Source organism: Sciurus carolinensis, chromosome 3, assembly GCF_902686445.1.
Source record: "Sciurus carolinensis chromosome 3, mSciCar1.2, whole genome shotgun sequence".
In the NCBI taxonomy this organism is placed as follows: Eukaryota; Metazoa; Chordata; class Mammalia; order Rodentia; family Sciuridae; genus Sciurus; species Sciurus carolinensis.
In genome coordinates, this window is record NC_062215.1 from 103,913,462 (window position 1) to 103,936,644 (window position 23,183).

General features: G+C 30.9%; 1 protein-coding gene across 3 annotated transcripts in view; it reads left to right on the forward strand.

Annotated features, from left to right (window-relative positions):
* Arl6ip6 (ADP ribosylation factor like GTPase 6 interacting protein 6) overlaps positions 1-22,781 on the forward strand; it is a 33,901-nt gene extending 11,120 nt beyond the window's left edge. For all 3 annotated transcript variants that reach the window (XM_047547447.1, XM_047547446.1, XM_047547445.1), the window contains 2 exons: positions 2,945-3,077; positions 21,958-22,781. In XM_047547447.1, coding sequence (XP_047403403.1) covers positions 2,945-3,077; positions 21,958-22,051 — 227 coding nt within the window. In that variant the 3' untranslated portion in view covers positions 22,052-22,781. The remainder of the gene's footprint in view (positions 1-2,944; positions 3,078-21,957) is intronic.
* The last annotated feature ends 402 nt before the right edge of the window (positions 22,782-23,183 follow it).

Sequence of the window (23,183 nt, forward strand, 5' to 3'; positions counted from 1 at the left end):
AAGGACTTAAAATCAGCATTTAAAATCAATATTTATAGCAGATCAACTTACAATAACTAAGCTGTGGTAACAACCTAGGTGTCATTCAATGAATGAATGTATAAAGTATATATACACAATGGAATATTACTCAGCCATAAAGAAGAATGAAATAATGGTATTTGCTGGTAAATGGATGGGACTGGGTGCTATCATGCGAAGTGAAATAAACCAATCTCAGAAAACCAAAGGCTGATCTCTCTGATTCGTGGATGCTGGCCCTAAACAAGGAAGGTTAGGGAAGGGAGTAATAGAAATCCATCAGATTAGACAAAGGCAAATGAAGGGAAGGGGAGGAGAGAATAGGAAAGACAATTGGACATAACTTTCCTAGCTTTGTATTTTAATACACAACCAGAGCAACTCCACACGAGTGGAATTCCAAGTAAAATAAATTACACTATGTATAATAAAATGTATGTATAATTTGCCAAAATACATTCTTCTGTCATGTAGAACTAAAAAGAACAAATAAAAAAAGATAACCCCTTGTCTACAATTTGCTTTCTGTGGTTTTAGTTATCTGTGATCAAAAGAGTCAAAAATACTAAATGGAAATTTCTGGAAATAAAAATTTGTAAGTTATAGATTGTGTATTGGTTCACATATTGTGTGATCCTGCAACATAGTTATAATTGTTCTATTTACTAGTTACTAATATCTTACTGGGCCTAATTTATAAAGTAAACATGTATAGGAAGAAGCACATATAGGTTCTGCAGTTTCAGGCATTTGCTGAGGTACCTACTGAACTTGCATTGCTGAACATTTAGATTGTTTCCTGTCATCATTATAAGTAATGATATACAGAATGATCTTGTGCATATTTTATACATGAGCGTATATGTAGGTCAGTTATCTAGAAGGAGAATTCTGGATGAAAGGATACATACATGGCATCATTTTAATAAATGCTCTACTAAATTGCTCGCCATAGAGATTTACCAGTTTAATTCCTCTAGCAGCAATACATGAAGAATCTGTTTCTTCTTAACCTCAGTGTCAGAATTTTACCAGACTTTTGTATTTTTGCCAGTTGATAATTATGAAAAATGATACCAAATTCTCTGATTATTAATAATATTGAATCGACTGTCTTTTCATGCTCAATATCACAAGTTGCTTTTCTATGGTTATATTCTTAGCTCATTTTTATATTGAAATTTTAGATTGCTGGGCTTTTTCTTACTGGTTTCTAGGAATTCTCTTGTAGAAAAATTTCCCTTCATGCTTTAAGTTGCAAATATGTATTTTTTAAAACATTTGTCATCCGATGTTTTTGCCACACAGATTTGTCTCTTGTGTGTACATATATATAGTTGAATATGTGGATTTTAATGTGTATCATACATTTTGTATCATGAATAGATCTTTTTCTGTCAAAGGCATGACTTTTCCAATTCCTTTTATACCTTGGTTTAGGAAAAAAAGAATAACTCATAATAATGTGTTGAAGCACATTAATGTGTTTTAAAATTTAGCATGGGGCATGGATCCAGTTGTTTTTTATTTTTCTAGGTTGTTACCACTCCATTGAATAAATACCTTTTTTTTGTGTTTGTGTGTGTGATGCTAGGGATTGAACCTAGGGCTTCGTATATATATGCTGGCTCTACCACTGAGCTATGTTCTCAGAACCTAGTAACATTTTTAAAAATAATCTCTTCCGCCCTTTTTCTAAATTTTGTATTCTGCTCCATTCTTTGTCTGTTCATACACCAGTACAACTGTTTTAAACATTGAGGTCTTCAGTATGCTTCACTATCTGGTAGAATTTGTTTCCCTTTGAGTGTTATTGTTAACCATCTTAAAAACTTTAAAATTAAGCTTTTTTTTCCCCTTCCAAGAAAAAAATGTTAAAAGTTTGCAGCTTGAATTTTGGTGTTACCTCATAACATCTTATTTATTCAAAAATAGTTGTCATAGTCTATAATTATCTGTTATCTTTCTCCCCACTAGAATTATTCTATGAAGACAGGTGATGTTTTGTGTTTTATTTATCACTCTATCCCTATCATAACATAGTAATAAACACATAATCACCCTCATATATTTTGTGTAGTAGATGAACAAGTAAATTAATTTATGAAGGAATTTTGAAAACTTGACATTAGAATAAATCTGTACTGCTCCTAAAGGGAGTTGGCCTTGGACTGTGGACTTAGATTCTCAACAAGAACAGATCATTGCCCTTTTAATACCCTTAATGGGTTATGAACGGTATGTTAAAAAATCTTTAAATGAATTTATTAGTATGTCTGATCCCTTTTTTTATGCTTCATATTCTACTTCTCAAAACCCCTTTCATTGAGTTCACTGTAATACCACATTTTTGACTTGATTTCTGTGGTGGTGGGCAGGGGGTGAGGGTGGTGGTGGAATACTGTTCCAAATTGACTGCAAATAAACTCTAGTATCCCAACTCATTGGTAAATTGGGAGTCAACTTTTGTTTGTATATTGAGCAAGGCTGACAAATCATAAGGTTTATAATTTTTATAGGAGAACTATAAGGAAGAGGGTACTCCAAAATTGATATATATGACATAAGTACCTGGTGTAGAATTAATCACTTAGTAATAAATAATAAAACATAGCAAGCTATGATTCATGAAGTTAAATAAAAAATGTCAGGACATCTTAAGAGTGAAATGTTTTTAACCATTCTTCCTATATCAAATTTTACAAATGGAGGTGTTATATTCTTAGGTTGAATTTGTTCTTCCATATATTAAATTTATTAAAGAATATAATGATGTGACTTTTAATTGTTTTAATAATTTATACTTCTACATGGCTTAGTTTTTATTAAACTCAAATCTCTTATTATAATATTGGTTACTTGTTTTATTTAAATTGTTTTAGTGTTAATAATTTTAAGTTTCCTCCTCTCTCTTCCCATTAAGGATTCTGGACTCTACTTATAATATCCCTAATTGCGGGATTCTCCTGTTGCAGCTTTTCTTGGACAGTTACTTATTTTGATTCTTTTGAACCAGGAATGTTTCCTCCTACTCCTCTTTCACCTGCCAGGTTCAAGTAAGTATCCCTGGGTTGGTTTGTTTGTTTTTTAATCCATTCCAGTTCTGTCAAAAATACTAATATATATATAGAGAGACTCTAGTCTTTGTAAATTATAAGTCACATAAGATTTTTTAGCTTATGGGCTTGTTAGATAAGTAAAGAATATTTTAAATGCCTGTCTAGATAATGCAGTTTTAAAAATGAAATTCACAAAATTATCTAAGAACCGAGAGACTTTGTGGATATATGTACTTTTTTTGGATAGAATTTTATTTGAAGCAATTTATGAGGGCAAAATAAATGTCAACAATTTGAATGTTTTACTAGATTCATATATAAATGGTCAAACTTAAAACAATTTAACAACTGGAGTTTGCCTCAGGATTTAAACTTTGTGTAATAATTAATAATCAAACATGTGTGGTACCCAATTTATAGTTCTAGACCAAATTGTGTGCTTTTTTTTTTAATAGTGGAATAGTATTTAATTTATTTGATCTGTATTTTCTGTGTTTCAGAGAATTTTAGGAAATTCAGTAGGCAATAATTAATGCAGTTTATTTATGTCAGGAAAGCTCTAGTTTTAAATATTAGTTTCCAAATAAAAACATCAAACATTTCTAGTTTCTTTAATAGATGAGAGTGGGAAAAGGGGAGCTGGTGAAGATTAGAAAATAAATTCTGTTAATTTATGTATGTTATATTATAGTTGCTATTATTGTTATTACTACCAGTTCAAACCCACCTGTTGAATAGGTTGTAGAAATAAGAACATGCATTTGAGGTACTCTTTAAATGTAAAGCTATATTAATTATAGTTATTAATAATCATTGGTATAATTGATTTTCATTATAGTAAAGTCCATATTTTTTGACATACAAAAATGTTTTTAAAAATTTTGACTGCTTGAAATTTTATGTGAATAGTAGTCTAGGGTATGTTTGTATGTATTTTAAATGTCTTAACTCTAAATAAAAATTGTATAATTGCAGTTAAATTTTTGTGCATGAGGTAGATAAATGATTAATAATCTAAACTAAGAGTTATACCTAATAGTACAGTACTATTCCATAATTTACATGGGTACCATTGAAATTTATATTCTTTGCTGCCTATTGAATACATTTTATTTTAATAAGTTATTTTAATAAGGGTTGTGAGTCTTGAATAATAGACTTACTTCATAAATTACCAAAACTCTTAGTGTCACTTTTTAAAAATATATATACATTTTTTTTTTTTTTTAGTTGTGACACAATGCTTTTATTTTTTATGTGGTGCTGAGGATCAGACCCTCTTGTGTGCCAGGCAAGTGCTCTACCCCTGAGCCACAGCCTCAGACCCTCTTAGTGTCATTTTAAGTTCAACTGTTCAGTAGATCTTGCTACCTGGATTTCAGAAAACGCCTTTCACTCACAGTGATTAAAAAACTCTAGTGTTTAAGAAATTCACATCCACCAAGGCTTGAAACCTTTATTCACCGTGTTTAATCCATCACCAAACCAGTTCTTCTTACATTTTCAAATGTCATCGGAACCGTTCTTTGCCTTCCCAATGTTTTTGCCCTATTTATGGCTTTGGTTTTGGTCTTCCATTCGCCAAGCTTTTACTCATTTGCCTTGTATACTGCTGTTTTTCAAAAATCAGATCTGTTACAGGTCTATTATTTTAAGTCTTCATTGACGTTTTGTTGCCTTTAGTGTAAGTTCAACTCCTTTCCTAAATGACCCTGCCCTACAATTCCAACTTCATTTATTTCCCCAGTGTACCCTATACTGTAGTTATATATCTGATTACCTTTGCATCCCCCAAATAAACTATGTAATTTTAAAATGACGTGACTTTATTCTTGGTCTTGTCCTTCCCTGGAATGTCATTTTTGCCTCTGAGCTTCTTTTTCACCACCACCATAATTTATATGCCTGATAAATGTCAATGGTTTGGGGGATTAGAGAAAAGTATTTTGGTGTTTTCTTAAAAATCTATCATTAACTAATGGTATTGAACTTTTAAAATATTATCTTTACATTTTTTACTAACTTAATAACCAGTAATAAAAGGTCTCTGTTTCCAATGTGTTTATTAGTCATTTAGTTTTAATATAAGATAGTGTCAGATCACAGTCTTAGATAATGTACTTGTTAGTATAGCCCTAAAAAGTTTTGAAATATATTTGCACACAAAACAATATTTAATGTTTTATTAATTTTCATATATAAAAAAGATATGAATATAATATACAAAATATATTGTTTGTAGTTTATACAAGTACAGTTTGTATATAAATGGAAGTGTATGTGCACCCACAAAAATAAAAAATTGTTTGTTAATGAAAACACTGCCCTCTAGTGTTTGTGAACGATAACGTAATTACTTCAGAAATGTTAGAGTAAGTGTGTATGCTCTTTGTCACCAGTAGAGTGAGTCTGTGTTCAAGGAAATAACCTCTCTTGTAAAAGCTGAAACCTGAAACCTTCAGACTTTATTTTCTTAAAAATCAGATTTATGTATTTCATTAATATGCAATGTCATCTTTTTGTAAAAATATAACAGGCTGTGTATTCTCTTATTACCTTAAATAATGGTGTTAACATAAACATTTTTCCTGATTATATAACAGTAATTCTGGTTCTTCATTGAAAATTCAGAAGAAAAAAATTAACGTAAATAACCAATGATCATGGAAAATGATTTATCAGCATTTTATGTTCTATCTTTCCATTTTTATGCTTGTTTTAAAAATTGAAATCTGACCAGTGTACATATCATTCAGTAAGACACTTAAAAATGTATGTCTTATTGCTTTGTTAAAATATTGATCTTTTGCTCTCTGTTGTAGACTAAAGTGTGTGGACTTTAAAAGAAAAAATGAAGAAAAACTAATTCTGGGGGAAAAAAATCAAGTAGACCATATTTATTATGGCTATTAAGTATGTTTTCCTGAAACATATAAACTCCTCAGGGGAAGCAAAAATAACACGTTAATATTTAGTAAATATTAGTGAAGAAATTAAATTATAAATTTGGATTGATAATTCATTAGAGACTGAGATTAGAAGTCCTTTTTATATTCATTTAATTTTTTCATGTTTCGTATTTATTTGGTATAGTTTAGAACTTTTCACTTTACATACAAATGAAACCTTAAGGAAATATAAGCTAGTTATAGAAAGAAATATTTTCAGACAAGTACTTAATGGACTTTGACAGACATTTTTCAGAAGGATGGCTCCATGCATTTATATACTTTACTGAGTTAAAAAGATACTACAATGTCACATATATGAACTTTCCTATTAGTAAACCATCATCTTCTTTGTGTATTGGGTGTAATATACCTCTAAATTATTATAGGACTTTGTTTTAGTTGTTACTGAATATCTGCTTCTAAGGTTAAAAGAGAAAGTAAGTTTAGATTCTTTGCAGTATCTAAATGGGCAATCCTTATTTCTAATTAGGTTGTAATTCATTATCTTTTTTTTTTTTCTGCACTATCTAGTCAGTATTTCCAGTTCAATTCTCCAATTTTCCGTCTTCATTCATTGGGGTTGTCAGTAATTTCCAACCAGGCATAATCATCATTTCACATTGTGATTGTTTCTGTCTTACTTAGAGTTACTAGGGTTAATGTATCTATGTATTAACCTAGCCATGCAAAAATACTGCATATGAAGAGACCCCAGAGCTATAAGTAATCTTGGGGTTCATTCTTTGATTGGCTAGTGGTAGGACCATAATGTTTATTTAAGTTGTCCTATTGAGGAAGAAGTTAGATACAAATATGCCTTGAAGCCACATTTTCCCTAATGAGCACATTTTTTAAAGTAAAATTTTAGAAGTACTGGAGAGGTCTTAGGAGTTTCTATTAAAGATGAGGGGGAAACCAAGTTCTTCCTAAGCCAGCCGGAGAGGTTTATTTCCTCCACTTTTTAACATATGAAGATACTGAGTCCCAGAAGTTTTAGGAGCTTGCATAAAATCAAGTCTTAAAAGTCAAGTCTTCAGTACAGTTACTTACATATGAGCTAGCTGTCACCTGACTTGATCTTTATTGTTTTATTTGCAGTACTAGCTAACCCATCTTCTCTGCATTGTTAAATGAATCAATAGAAATTTCACTGTCATTTTATTGAAAAATGAGGTATGCTGAATTTTTTCTGCAGTATTTTTTTTCCCTGCAATGTGGTTAAATTCAGTTAAAAACAAAACAAAACTCTCCATCTTTGTCATCTTCATTTTTTAATTCCAGCAATTACCACTGTACACTTTCCACTTTAGACTGCATAGGTTTCACATTACCTGTGCACAGGGCTCCATCTTGTGGTGAAATTATGTAGCTACAGGTTTGTACTTACAAGTGCTAAAAATAAACACCCCATTATTGAAAGTCCTATCCATGGTAAAATTGTTATTTTATAGTCTAGCAGTAAATTTAGTGGAAAAATTATGATGTTAGGGATGAGTATATTATAAAGGACAATATTTTTGTAATGTCAAAATATTTAGTAATAGTAATATAAAAAATTATGAAATAGGTTAACAAATTTTTCTACTTTAGTACTTTTTGTGTAGAGTCAGAGATCAAGGACCAACATTCTTACAGAAGTTAATGGGGTTGCACTGCAGTCAGCAGTGATAATGATGAAAGCCTTAATGCAGACATGAAAAAAAAAATGCCCATATTTAAATCACCTATCAAATTTATTAGCCTATAATCCTATAACTTTCAGGCTAAGACATTAATTTTGTAGGGTTATAAAACTAAAATAACCTGGATATTCTACAATAAGCTATTCTTGGTAAGTAAAGTTGGTTTATTCATTTTAAATCCAGAGTTACTTTGTGTAATCTAAATATTCAAAGTAAAGTGGCAAGGACCCCTAGCATTTAGTAATTTTCTTAGTAAATTAGCTGAAATCATTGTGAAGCCAGTTATCAGAGCCAGGGAGTTTTTTATGTCAATAAGATAAAACTGTTACTTTAAACTGTAGATACCCATACAAACTTCCAAGTAACCCCCCCCCCAAAAAAAAAAAAAAAACTCGTATTTAAAGTTATAAGGATGGGCTAACTTTATTATGAAAATCAAGTGCTGGTAGAAATTTCAATTTCAAGTGTATGCTGATCAAAGGTTATACAAAAGTCAAGATTTCTGGTGAATTGCATATTTTTAAGATTTGTATTCTTTTTAGTTATACATGACAGTAGAATGTATTTTGATATATCATACATGGAGTATAACTTCCCATTCTTGTGGTTGTACATGTTGTGGAACTAGTTATGCTGGTCATCATATATGAACATAGGAAAGCTGTGACCATCTGATTCATTCAACAGTCTTTTCCCATTTCCACCCACCACTCCACTTATTGTAAGTCTCAGAACATTCAACCTTTGTTTTTTTTCGGTTTGGTTTATTTCACTTAGCATGATAGTCTCCAGTTCCATGCATTTACTGGCAAATACATAATTTCATTCTTCTTTATGACTAATATTCCATTGCATGTGTATACCACATTTTCTTTATCCATTGAAAGCCACCTAGGTTGGTTCCATAGCTTAGCTATTGTGAATTGAGCTGCTGTGAACATTTACATGGCTGTGTCACTATAGTATGCTGATTTTAAGTCCTTTGGCTATATACTGAGGAGTGGGTTAACAGGATCAAATGATGATTCCTTGCTGCTTTTGAGAGTGGTTGCACAAATTTGCAGTCTTACCTGCAATGTGTGAGTCGTACCTTTTTCCCCACATCCTTACCAACATTTATTGTTACTTGTATTCTTGATAATTGCCATTCTGACTGAAGTGAGATGAAATCTCAGTGTAGTTTTAATTTGCATTTCTTTAAATTCTAGTGATGTGAATTGCATTTTTTAATCTAAGACTTAGCTAATTGAATCACTTATTGAGAAGCTACTTTTTCTCATTCAGTTGAGAAATGCTGTAAGAAATACCATGTCTTGGAGTCATAGCTTTGTAGACTTTGGAATATGTGTTCATAAATCCTTGTCTTGAACCTTACATCTGAAGATGAGTCTTTCTGAAGCATGGAATGTATTGTTTTAGAAAGAATTATCTCCGCATGCAATTCTGCATTGTTTAATGATGTTGAATATCTGTTTTTACAGTATGAATATTTGTTAAAAGAAGATGTAATTTTAAATGTCCATATATGGCTTTTAAGAGACCTGAACCTTGAAACTCATCCTTCAAATTAGCCATTTTGAATTAGCAGAAATTAAGTGGAAATATTACATTTTTATTATAACAACTCACTTTTAAGTCACAGTGTTTGTACTTCCCATGCCTCTTGAATAATCATATATATGCATTTTTTTAGAATGAGGAAGACATAGTTGAATGTTCATTTTATTAAAAAGTGAGCATAAATTCACTGTTTTATATTTTTTAGAGACATTTGAAATTATTATTTAGATGTGTTATTGGTTATATTTATGGCTCTTTTTTTTTCTGATCAAGCTGCAAATTTTTATTGTTCTCACGGGTCTATGGCTCATTTTTATATGGGGTTTATAGTCAAAATGCAAGGAAACTGTACTTATGCAGTGTTATGATTTCTAGGAATGTGCTAAGGTAAAAATGGCATTGTTTTTTCACAAAATCCTGCTTAAAATATAATCTATATAGGATCAGTTTGGCAATTTGTAATATTCCATTGTTGATATGCAAACCAGGGGACATATAGTACTTTGATGATACTGTTGGTCTTTTTTGTTTGCATCACTCTGAGCTCTATACATCTATATTTATTGTTCTCCCAACCAAAACTGATATTTGATAGATACCTACACAACTTTAGAAAACACATACTTTTAATTTTTATGTAATTTATAATTTGCATCAGGCTTGTTTTTTTTTAAATGTATATATATTTCCTTACAATGCTGGAATCTACAAAATAAAGTAGAAATGAGAAAGAAAAGAGAACAAGTTGATTTGTTTGAATTGCTTTTTGATAAATTATTTTACAGACTAACACATGTCATTTACTCTTACATAAGTTGCTTCCTGTGTAAAGCATTCCATATTTGATTAGATGCTGAGATATATGAATTTCCATGGCATTTGTGTGTGATTGTGTTTTCGTTTTAACTGTTGTTGTAGGGAGCAGCAAAGAACAGAATAGTCCATGTGAATTTCCTGGAAAAATTACACTTAGAATTGGCATTACTATATTAATAATCTTTTTTTTTTAAATAAAACTTCAGTTTTTTAAAAAAATGTATCATTAGGGTTTTTATCTAACTTTTTGCTCTTCACATTGAAGGTTAAGAATATAGAGAACAAATAAAATAGTAAAAGCATAATAGAAAGTGTTGTGGATTCTTATCTTGGACAGTAATACAAGCCTGAGAGGTCAAGAAAAGTGGGTATTTTAGTATTTAAATTAGAAGTTTCTTTTCCAAGCACACTAAATTTAACATTGAACACAGTGGATTGACTCTTCTGCTCTTTCAAACACATTTTGGAGAGCTGCCTTCTTATTGAATAAGATTCTTTATTGCCATGAACTAATGAAACAGATGTCAGATGGCTAATTGCAGTAGGAGAGAAAAGCTACTGACAAAAGAAGTAGATCATGAACTTGGCTGTGATATCTGAGTATCATGAAGTTTCATTATCTAGGTAGTGTTTGGAGCCACCAATTTAAATGCTGTTACTTTTAATGAATATATTGATGGTACTGTGCTGCAGCTTCTGGAAATGAAGGGTTAAAATACATTCATGCCTTATAAAATGTTTCATTTCTGTTCTGAGTGGAGACAAACATAGATGTAACACAATCTTTCAAGAAATTTTATTTACTGTCCTTTGTTTTTCTTGCTTTTATAACTTGATATAGCTAATGAGTGTTTGGTTTGTACCTGTTTGCTGTTGTGCTTGTTATGTTGTTTATGGTGTCTCGTTCATCGAAAAGACGCAGATGTCCATAAGCTCAGAATAGTGCTGATGAAAAATATGAAAAATACCTGAGAGCACTTAGTGATTTTTTTTTTTTTTTTTTTTTTTGGTACTTGGAACCCTTTGTGGGTTCAACAATGTTTGTAGAGTATGAGAGGCATCCTGTTATATGAGAAATTTAAAATCTGAAGAGGTAACTTTCAAATCCAGCCTACCTCATAAACTAGTAGAAAGAATTTTGAGCAAGTGAGTCTGGATAAAGCAACAGATGTCAGGTAATAAAGCTGGCATGGTGATGGTGTCAGACCTTTTTTTTTTTCCAAGCTGGAAATATGACCATAGCCTAACATGGGTTGTCTTTTATCCTTTTTAGGGTAATTGTTATTATCCTGAGATTTTTACCTATTCTATTTTTTTTTATTCTTTGATACTTAAATATGCTTTCTTTTATTAAGTGATAATAGATGCTGATAATAGATGGTAGTGATTTTTAAACTTGTTCTTGGCAAAATAAAATTTTGATAACACTGTTTTAGTCACCTCCTTTAAGGAAAAAAAATTTAACTGACTAAGACCTGGGAATTCAATTTTTCTTATAACTTTTGTACTGTTTGCCCTGAATTCCATGTGAATAAGGACTTTATATATAATTTAGGTCATAGTGTCCAGTGTAAAATAGCTGTCTTCAGTTTTTCTACTATAACATACCCACCAGTAAATAAAGTTACATGTCTGACATTCCTTCTGAATGGATTGCTACATAGATAAAATAGACCATAATGTGCAGTTTCATCCAATCAGATATGCCTTCATTCATTTCCCTCTCAGGAGTTTTCAGGAAATTTTAGAACAATAAGATATTTGAAATATGTACATACATAATTTCATTTGAAGAACTTTGCTTATGTGCAGGATCCTATTGTGCCTCTGAGCCATTATAATAATTTGTACTGGCAGAGCATAGGATTGGGCCTCAAAATTTCATGTTGGTAGAATTTTAGGTAAAGACTTCAGTGTACATATGGAAGAATAGTTATTGCAGAATTGAAATCTTTTAGTGAGTATAGAGTTCATGCAGACCTTCTGGTATAGAAGAGGAAGTATGATTAGAGAGGTTAGCAGTATCATCTGATGTTTTTTTCCTTTAACTAGTGGGCATTATAACTAGGAAGCAAAATACAATGTTAACAAAAATAAGGTCTTTTTTAAAAATGAGGAAATCTTTCAACTTGAAAGTTTTAGTCCTATAATAACAGAGCTATAATAGCATAGTTGTGCAAATTGATGAATCATCTTGTTCTATAAAATGGTGTGTTCTTCATTAAGCCATATTTATATGTAATGTAAATTATTACATGTAGGGCCAATTGGTGCATTACAGAATATATATACAGTTTAATAATATATATATAATATCTTCAAAATAAATGTTTTTATCCAAATTATCTTTTCCTCAGTTTTATAACACCTGGAAGTAAAGAGCTAGAAGTGTAGTGCAGTGGTAGAGCCTAGCATGCATGAGGCTGTGGGTTTGATTCCCTAGCACCACAATTTAAACAACCAAAAAGAAACTCTTAAAGTCAGTATATACCCATATTTCTGATAACTTTCTACTTTAATAGCATTTTCCATTTCTTAGCAACAACTAGAATTCCATTAACATTTCTTGAACAATGACTAATTTGAAATTTCTTATTTTTTTATAATTATAAAATACATGATCATTGTAAGTCAGCACAGAATAATATAACTGAAAATGAAAGGTTGCAAAGTTTCATTTTAAATAACCCTGGAATAACTATCGTTAAGTGTCTAGGGTTATACCTGCATATATTAAAAAGCTCCTGCACATGAAAATATTTCTATTTTTACAAAAGTGTGATCATAATACATGACTTTTTAAACTTTGGGGCTAGCATTTATGGAAATTTTTAAAAGTTTTATTTGTGTTTATTTTATGCTGAGTTTATTCCCATGTCATAATCCCACCCCCCACCCCCTTTGGGAATATCTTTTTATTTTGTGCATCTGGTTTAGAAACAGTTTCTTTTCAGGAAGTATCATCTCAGTGTAGCAAGGGGAGTTTATGTATGGGTTAATCTGACCATGACCTCTGTCACTTTGGCATTTACACTTTCAGCGGACTTCACTTCCAGTTTCACCAAGATGCCATCTACTTCCTATACCCTTTCATTATTATTCATATAATAATTCTATCCGGACCTGTCATTCACCTGTTTCTCTTAGAGGATGAAATATCCTTCTATCTATCGCACATAATTTTATACTTCTATGCTCCAGATCCCACTACTCTCTTTTCTCCTATTGCCTCATTCATATATCTTCAACATTTCCTTTTGTATCCAGTCTTCTTGTTAGAATGAATATTTTTAAACATTCAGGTTTCTCCTATACTAAAGAAAAAAAAAAATCATTCATGCCTTGCCCTCTTTTTCTTCAGAGTATCTTAGAATACTAAAGAAGAAAATCCTTGTCTCCCCACAGACTGCAGTTGTTAATACAGGTATATGCAGTCACCCTACCCTTAATCATTTTTCTCCTTGTGTCCTCTGCAAACCTCTTAATTATGAAATTGAAGTTTTATTTCCCAGTCTATTGTTTGAAATGATTTAACGTTTCTTCCTTTTTGAAATGCTTTTCTTTCTAAAATGCTGTATCACACTCCTCCCTGCTTTTCTTTCTAGTAGATTATCTTGAGCCTCTCCTGAAAGAACTCTTGATTTTCATCTATTTCCTTTTGCTCTCTGAGAAATTTTACTGCCGTATCCTTCAGATGTTTCCAGTTGAATATATCTAAAGTTGACTTCATTGTTTCCCACTTCCCACCAACCTGTTTCTTGTCATTGGATCCCTATCATGATGGATGAATGATACTTCATTCAACCAGTAACTCAGTTCTTAGTTCTGCCTCAGCAACTTCAGCCTATCAAGAACCAACAATAATGGCTGACATTTATTGTCTTATTGAGTGCATACTTAATCAGTTCCAGGCACTGTAGTATGTACTTGTTAACATGGTCTTGTTTTGTTGTTTCAAAAGTATTGATGAGAGGAATTATCTGCATTTTAAAGAAGAATAATTAAATTTTCAGGTAGGTTAAAATAGCTCTGTAAAGGGTTGGGGTTGTGGCTCAATGTAGAGTGCTCGCCTATCATGTGTGAGGTACTGGGTTTGATTCTCAGCACCACATATAAATAAATAAAATAAAGGTTCATTGACATCTAATTTTTTTTTTTTTAAATAGTCTTGTAAGTACTAGAACCATTATTAAACCTGGAAGGGAAAGAGTGTTAGCTTTTCAAAGTCCTTCTTTGTATCCACATCCACCTTCCCATGTTCTTCATTGTCTCTTGGTTCTGTCTTGTTTTGTTAGATCTCTGAACCCCTCATGTTCGGTTTTAGTATGACTCTTTAAAACTTGTCCTCTTCTACAAACTCAGTGACTCCTTTATGTTCCAGTAATGCTGTCTGCCAGATTTTTAACACTTAGTACACTGTCTGTATCTTGAAGGCCAACACTGATTCTTACTCATTTCCCTATTTCCATTACGCTTGATATATTCATTCTGTAAGTCATGGCGAATGAAAAAAGGAGTTGAGAAAGTTAGAACTTTACAGTAAAGAGTAAGGGGTTAATATAATAAATGTCCTTTATGAGAGACATAACAAAAGAGAATGGAAAAACATTTGCTTTGAAAGTCTAACCCTTGTTTTCTTAAATTCATTGATAAAGTTCATTGGAACACAGCTACATCCTTTCTTCAGTAATTTTTACTCAGTATTTTTTAGGACAATATATAAAAGGACTCACATAATTTTTTGTTTGTAAAAGAAAGAAAAGGAAAGGTTTTATAAATATAGCTGTCTCTCAGTATCTGCAGTGGTTTTGTTCCAAGACTGCACACCAAGGCATAACAAAATTTATGGATGGTCAAGTCCATTGTATAAAATAACATACTGTTTGCATAAAATCTATGTACATCCTCCAATAAACTTTAAACCATCTCTTGATTAGTTTTAATATCTAATACAATGTAAATACTATATAAGCAGCTGTTATACTGTGTTGTTTAAAGAATAAAAACAAGAAAAAAAGTTTGTTCAGTTACAGACACACTCTTAAAAAAAAAAAAATGGTCCAAGTTTGGTTGAATCTGTGGATGTGGAACCTGTGGATATGGAAGGCTACTGTAATTGAAATATGGTGTTGCTTAGTGTTGTCTTTAAAAATCCAAGTCTGGGGTAGGTACTTTTGGTTCTAATTAAAACTAACTGGTAGTTACTTCAACCAAAGCTCACACAACTTAAAATTCTTTACTAATGGAGATTTTTTGTTTAGGAATAGAATGAGAAATAAAAAGCAGCTCAAATGTCTAAAGGAGAAATAAATTAGTACCAACTAGCTCATTTTGTCATAGCAAGTTGATAATTAATATGAGCTTTTAATATAACTTCTTATTCTGGAAAGGACAGGAAACTTTATACTTAAAGAATTAGATGGCAGTGGAATTAATGTTTTAAATTACAAGAAATCTGTCAAAAAACCATCTCAGATAAGTGATAATACTTATGAGGGTAAGGAAATGTAGTAATAAACGCAATATAGGAATGAAGTTCCAAGAAAAAAAGAGTCCGGTATTTTATCACTGTAGAGATTTAGTTCAGATCAACCAAAGCTAATGTAAAAATAATAAATAACCCAAAATATGAAAAGAAACCTGCTTGAATCTGTTCTTATAAAAAAATTTTTTAAAGACGATTTATTTGGAACTTTTGGTAGTTGCTTGTTCAATACATTAATTTGTGATTCAGAAGTAAAAGTATAAATTGAATTGCCAGTTATTGAATTTATTTGAATCTTAAATTTTAAATGTGTTCCATTCCTGAAAATGAAAATAATTAAGATTTAATTCTTTTATGATATATTCACTTTACAAGTTACTATTAAATATTAATAGAAATATATTACTAGAAATTAATTTCCATAGCACAAAATCTGGATATAAATAATTGAAATCTAAGTTTTTCCTTAGCTAAGTTTTTCCTAACTATGCAGCTAGCATTTCTTGATCATTTGTTTTGTGCCAGACACTAGATCCTCAAAATCACTTTGTAAAGGTAAAAGTTTCCACTTTATAGAGGAAGAAATTGAAGATCAAAAAGATTAATTTTTCTATCTTCCTACCTCTTGTAAGTGGTAAAACTGCAACTCAAACCCATGTCTACCAACTCTAGAGATCTATCTGTTCACCACTGTCTGGGACTACATATTTACTTCATTGTGTGTGTCTTTATCATGGAAAGGAATCCTTTAGAACTAAAACAAGAATAGTACCTTTTCTACAACTCATCTTCTAAGATATGGAACTAGTTCTATTATAGTATGCCTTTCTTTGTAACTGTATTTCCAGTGTTACATTATTCTTATTGAACAATGTTTCCCATTTATTTTCATTTTTATTTCAGAAATGTATTGCAGTGGAAAAGAACGTTAAGCCTAATAAATTGCACATTAGGATCCTAACTTACTTAGAAACATTTTATTTTTTTCATTGAATTCTTTCTCTGTATTTCTACCTATTATTTTATATGGTCAAATGAACTATCAAGTCTTAAAATTTTTGAATTAGTATATTAACTTATTAATTTTCATTATGTCAGTGGGTATCCTTGATTAACTCTTTGGGACTAAAATAGTTATGTAGTTAGATTCCCCATATCATTGTTCCATTTAAAATCAGATAATGTTGATCAGTAACCTATATTAATAGGCAGAAAAAACAAGTATATAATCTCTAATGAAGTAAACACAAGTTTTTTACTTATTCTGTCTCTGCTACCTGGAATAGTCATAGAAATTTAGAAGAATATTTACTCTGCTCACTTACATTTTATATCCAATTAATATAAAGGCATTTTGAGCAAAAGGATGTTTTAGAAAAATGAATATATACAATGTGTATAGGTATATGGAAAGAATGTCAACAACTTGGAAAGAATTTCATTGTGAATTGGTTCTTCTCTCACATTCATATATATAAGTTACAATAATTGTACCAATATTTCCAAAAATAGTCGTGACATTTTTGAAAGTTCCTTAAGCATATTTCAGAGTCCTCGTAAATTTTGAAATAAAATACAAGGTCTTCAAAGTTAAATGTTTCCATTATATTGCTCTGAGACCGTGGGATTTATTTTCTTTTGTTTGTTTTTGTACCTCATTCAGTAATGTAATCCAAATTAGAAATCCATATGGCATGACAAGAAAATCAGCTTGTCAAGGCTAGGTATTATCTACCTACTTTTGTGGACTAGGTAGTTCTAGTAATACTTAATGCTGTAGTTATATTTATTCTGGAATGGAATTTTTTTATTTTTTACCTGGAAATTTTCCATGTTAGACATTATTAACATAGAACCTAAGAAATTATGGTCATTTTGCTTTATTGATCTAAGTTATCTAATAAGAGAAAGTTAGCTTCCTAATTGGGCTTATCATACTTTTGGGATAAGTCCCTTCCCTTTCCTTTCATGAAATTATAGGAAAGCAGATGAGTAAAAATTATATATAATCAATGTAAACTCTTCTACCCCTACATATTACCCTTTGCTTAGCAGTGTGTGCCTTTTTCAGATGATGAAAATCAAAGGTCAAGACTTGTAACAATATGAACTATTGTGAAATCCATAGTAGACTTTGTGATAAAACTATGACTAAAACAATACTCATTAGATGATCTGGACTAAAAAGGCTTTTATTTTTAATTTATGCAAGACCAATATAACCTTCTCTTATACAGTTACACAGAAGTTTCAAAAAGAATTTATAATTACCTCTTGAGCTTTATATTGAGAGCTTATCAAGCTAAGAACTTACAAATACATATGAAATTAGTTAAATATATATGAGATTAGTTTTTCTCTCTTTCATTGTAATCAGTAGAACTTGTGAAATAAAATAAAACCAGAGACTGGGGTCACCTACTCTGTATTCCACGTACATATGACAGCTTTGTTGAAAATAAGCTGAATCTTGATTTTTTTTAATCTGCCCTGCTAAATGAAAAAAACCTTGATTTTTAGAAATAAGGAGGAAGGAACCTGTAGAGATATAATTGTTAATTTTGTTTCCTCTGACTTGAAAATGCTGTATTGGTAAAATATAGTATCAACCTCACTTTCACTCCTCACTGCCCACATACATACACTCACACACCTAAATCCATTTCTGGCTTCTGTAATCTGTTCCAATGTTGTTTTCATTTCTGTATCAGTTTATTTCTTTGAACAATTTTTTTTTGGGGGGGGGCTGGGTTTGTATGCCTATAATCTCAGCAATTCAGGAGACTGAGACAGGATGATTCCAAGTTTGAGGCCAGTCTCAGCAACTTAGTAAGGTTTTAAGCAGCTTAGCGAGATCATGACTCAAATAAAAAGAACCAGGGTTGTGACTCAGTGGTAAAGCATCTCTGAGTTCAATTCCTGGTACCATACCAAAAAACAGAATAAATAAATAAACAAGAAAAAATTTAAAAAACTTCGTTTATCATAACTTGAATTTTTCTTCACTCACTGTATACATTTTCTATGTCATATAAACAGTATCAAAGTCTCTCTTTCCCAAAAAATCCTATTGAGTTACTACTGAGATCTCATTGAATTTATAGAAATTTTTCTTTCTTTTTTTCTTTTTTTGAAAAATAAGACACCTTTATGGTTTGAACATTCCCACATTTCCAGGTTTTTCTAGGTACCTTCATTCAGGTCGCCTTTAATGTATTTCAGAAAACTTATTATAGTTGAAATATAGTTCATATAGTATAAAATTATTTAAAAATGTATAATTTGGTATTTTTTAATTCTTCCCTACAGTGTGTAGCCATCCCCATTATCTAATTTTAAAACATTTATCTCATTCCAAAATGAAAACCCCATACCCATTATTATTCCTCCATTCACCCCTCCTTTTAACCCTTGCAAACTTGTAGTTTACTTTTGTCTATGAATTTGCCTATTTTGGATATTTCATATAAATGGAATCGTACACATTTTTTAAACATGGTCTTTTGTGTCTACTCCTTTCACCTGTTTTGTAACAATGTTCATATTTTTTTGTCATGTATCAGTGTTTCTATTCTATTTTATGACAATATATTCCATATGGATATGCCACATTTTGTTTATCCTTTCATTGGTTTATAAATATTTGGATTGTTTCCACTTTTTGACTGTTGGTAATAATGCTGCTATGAACATTTATTTAAGTATGTTTTTGTCTGAATGTGTTTCATTTCTCGGGTATATACCCAGCGGAATTGCTGGATCATAATGGTAACTTTAATTAGTTAATAAATGGTAACTTCAATTAGTTAATAAAATCTCTGAACATTTCCTGCATCTATATTTTTATCAGCAATATTTGCGTTCCAGTTTCTCTTCATGCTCACCAATACTTATTTTATTTTTTTAAAATTATAATCAACCTAGTAGATATGAAAGTGGTTTTAATTTTCATTACCATTTGACTAATCCAGCTTATATGTGCTTCTGGTTCATTGTGTATCTTCTTTTCAGAAATGTCTATTCAAATCCTTCATGCCCTTTTAAAATGGATATTTTGTCATTTTATTGTTGAGTTATGAGTTATTTTACATCCTAAATAGGTAGACCCTTACCTGTTAAATTTGCAATTATTTTTGTGGGTTGTATTTTCACTTGTTCATAATGTCCTTTGAAACAAAAGTTTTTAATTTGTTATAGTCCAGTTTATCCTTTTCTTTTGTTTTGGTTGCCTTCAATTGTCATACCTAAGAATGTATTTTTTTAAGGTCAAAAAGATTTATACCTGTGTCCTAAGAGTTTTATAGTTTTAGTTTTCTATTTAGGTCTTTGGTTCATTTTGAGTTAACATTTGTATACTGTTTTAGGTAGAGGACCAGATTAATTCTTTTGCATCCATTTGGCCTAGCACCATTTGTTGAAGATGTTCTTTCCCCTTCAAGTGGTCTTGATGTTGCGTGGAACCTTAATTGACTATAGGGTTTGTTTCTGGGCTTCCAGTTCTAGTCTGTTGGTCTCTGTGTTTATCCTTATCCCAATACAATATGTTTGATTACTGTAGTTTTATTGTAAGGTTTGAAATTGGAAAGTATAAGTCCTCCAACTTCATGAAGATTGTTTTGCCCATGTGGGCCAATATTTAGTCATCATTTATTGAAGATGTTAAATTCATTAATTGAGGGTGGCATTTTCATCATACTTGAGTCAATTTAAAACATATCTTATACCAGAGGTAGATGAAAGGTTTTGACAAAGGAGAACTATGATGCCTTCAGTCTTTATTACAGAACCTCAGAGAATCATTTTTTTTTTATTCCCATTGCTTTGCTTGCTTAGTAAGGGTCTCTGAGCATTTGAGCATGCACATATCAATAAAATTCAGTTATACAAACATCATAGGTATCAGATTTTAATAAACTGAACTTTTAGACATTTTTCTATTTTTGAGTCATCATTGAAGTCACAAACTAGTTGTATAGAACAATAACATTGGAAACTAATCCTTCATTTTGTGAGCATTCATTTAAAAGTTTCCTGGGTCATTACTATTTTTTTTTTTTTTTACATTGAATGATAGTTCTGTTTTATAACAAGGTTTCTGTTCACTGTCAATGTATGTTTTAGGAATTATCTTTTTTAAGGAGGCAAAGCATTTAGTGTACCTATTTTATCATATAGTAGGTAATATAACTAGGTAGATTAGCCTTTAGTGTAATGTGAGAAGAATCTTAAACTAGCTATAGTTGAGAAAGGAAAAGTTGAGTGGAGAGAGTAAATAAAAACTCCCATGGAGCAAAACAGAGAACAATCAAGAAGTATCTGGGTCTTCTGTAACCTCAGATAAATGCAGTGGCATTGTTATTTGAAGAGTATACCACCTTCATACTCTGCCACATATCTTGTGAGACTGGAGTCAGGTCTTAATTTAGATGTGTTTCCTTGGCTTGGGTCTCTCCTTAGGAAAGGAGGAAAGGATATGGATATGATGGCTCTCTCAGTCCAAGGCCCTGATTATTAGTTTTGACTTTTGTTTTTTACTTCTGCCAGTGCATCTTCCTGTATCTTCCTCAATTTGGTGTGCTTCAGTGAGGAAAGGATTTTGTTGACCTGACACCAATTGAACATACCTTTTTTTATTTTTAGTATGTCTCATCCTTACTGGGATAAGCAAAAAGTATTATTATACTATGATTAGCGGGAGGAATTCTAAGAAAGTACAGGTAGTAGGTCTGTTAAAAGAGGACACAAATGTTAGGGAAATGGTGCATAGAAAGTTCTCAAGCTAATTTTCACTAGTAGTGATCATAAATAAGAAATGTGTCTGCTGGTACTTAGGAACTCATTGGAAACCGGGTGAGTTAAGCAACCTATTACAATGAGAACTGAAATGTCTCTAAAAGACTTTATCTGAACTAGTCACATGGACTGGTAAGGTCAAAGAGAAAGTAGTTTCTTCATGTGACCCTAAAATAAGAACAAAATAAATACTTTATGAAATAATATGCACTTAACTTAAATCTAAGTGAAAACAAGAGAACAGGGAAACAATGCTAATTAGTGCATGAACATGTTTATAAAAATTTACACCTTATAATTATGTTATGACTTTAAAGTGTTTATGAAACACAGTAAAGAACTATAGAGCTCAAATTAAGCATTTTGTTCTAACACATTGGAACAACTTTATTTGTGAATCAGGATAATTTTTGAAGATCTGTTACCCACTGCTAATTCTGCAAATGTCCAGTATTCTTTTAACTTGTGTATTCATGTGTAAACATTCAGGAAATATATTCCTGGGTCTTAAGCATTTTCAATAAAAACTGTCAGTGTTTCTCTTACTCCAAATTATGTATTTTCTGATTTGTTTTTTTTTCCTTCTCTAGGAAACTGACTGGACATTCTTTCCACATGGGCTATAGCATGGCGATTTTGAATGGCGTTGTAGCTGCTCTAACTGTGGCATGGTGCCTCATGTGAACCCACACTGGAACGATATTGATGGCAAAATTGCAATTATTTTGTAATAACAGAAAAAAAATCATTGCCTGCTCAGAAGACTAAGAAGTCATTATGTGGTTCAGATACATACCATAATCTTCATCATTATGGAGAACCTTTTAAAAGATCATTCTAGAGTCTAGGCATTGAGACTATCTTAAGTATTAAGTTTCAGGTACTTCCTTTAAAGTATAAGATGCTTACCTCATCCTTTTACTTTTGTGTGTGTGGTTCTTATAAATAATAGAAAACGTTTTAATGGAAATCCAACTTGGACACTTGAATACAGGATAATGTCTACCTTTCCATGTATATATACTACAATTTTACTAAGAAATACTGATATTACTGTTTAATTGAGATAGAAATATTTCTTATATATTACATTAGGAAAACAAACTGCCTACTCTGACATTTTATAGAAACTACTTTTAAATAAAAATATTTAGTTTTTGATATTCATATAATAGAAGGTGCATTTATATCTTTTATGAGGCATAGTTCCTTATTTTTTTTTTTTACATATTTTCCTACTACGTTATGAATCTGTATGTTTTTTAAATTATTGCATCTAGACAACTTTAAATGTTATCTTGGCTTGTGCAAACCTAATACCTGCCATTTAAACTAAGTATTTTGGGAGGGAAAAAAAAAAAAAACTAAAAAGCACATAGATTTAAGTTTAAAATTAAGCAAATTTATTTTTAAACAAAAAATTACTGGAAAGATAAATTGTCATTAAGCTATTGATTGAGACTCTTCACTGTTTCTATTTTTCACTGTTTTACATATTTATCTTGTTGTAAATGGTTACTTCAACAGAACTTATTTTGTTTTTAATAAACAAGAACCTGAAATTTTTGTATGTAGAAATGTTTGAACTAGTGTTTCTTTCAAAAATTTAGTTATCAAAGTAGAAAGGCTACTTTGATTATGTGTGGGTAATAAAACTATATATATATATGTATGTATATGAAACTATATATATATGTATATATATATGAAAATCTGAATTAGGTAGTTTTATATTTTTTTGTTTAAATGTCATTTTATAATTTTTGTTTTCATAGTAATTAAGTCTTAATTGTTCCCTTTCTTACTAAACATTTAG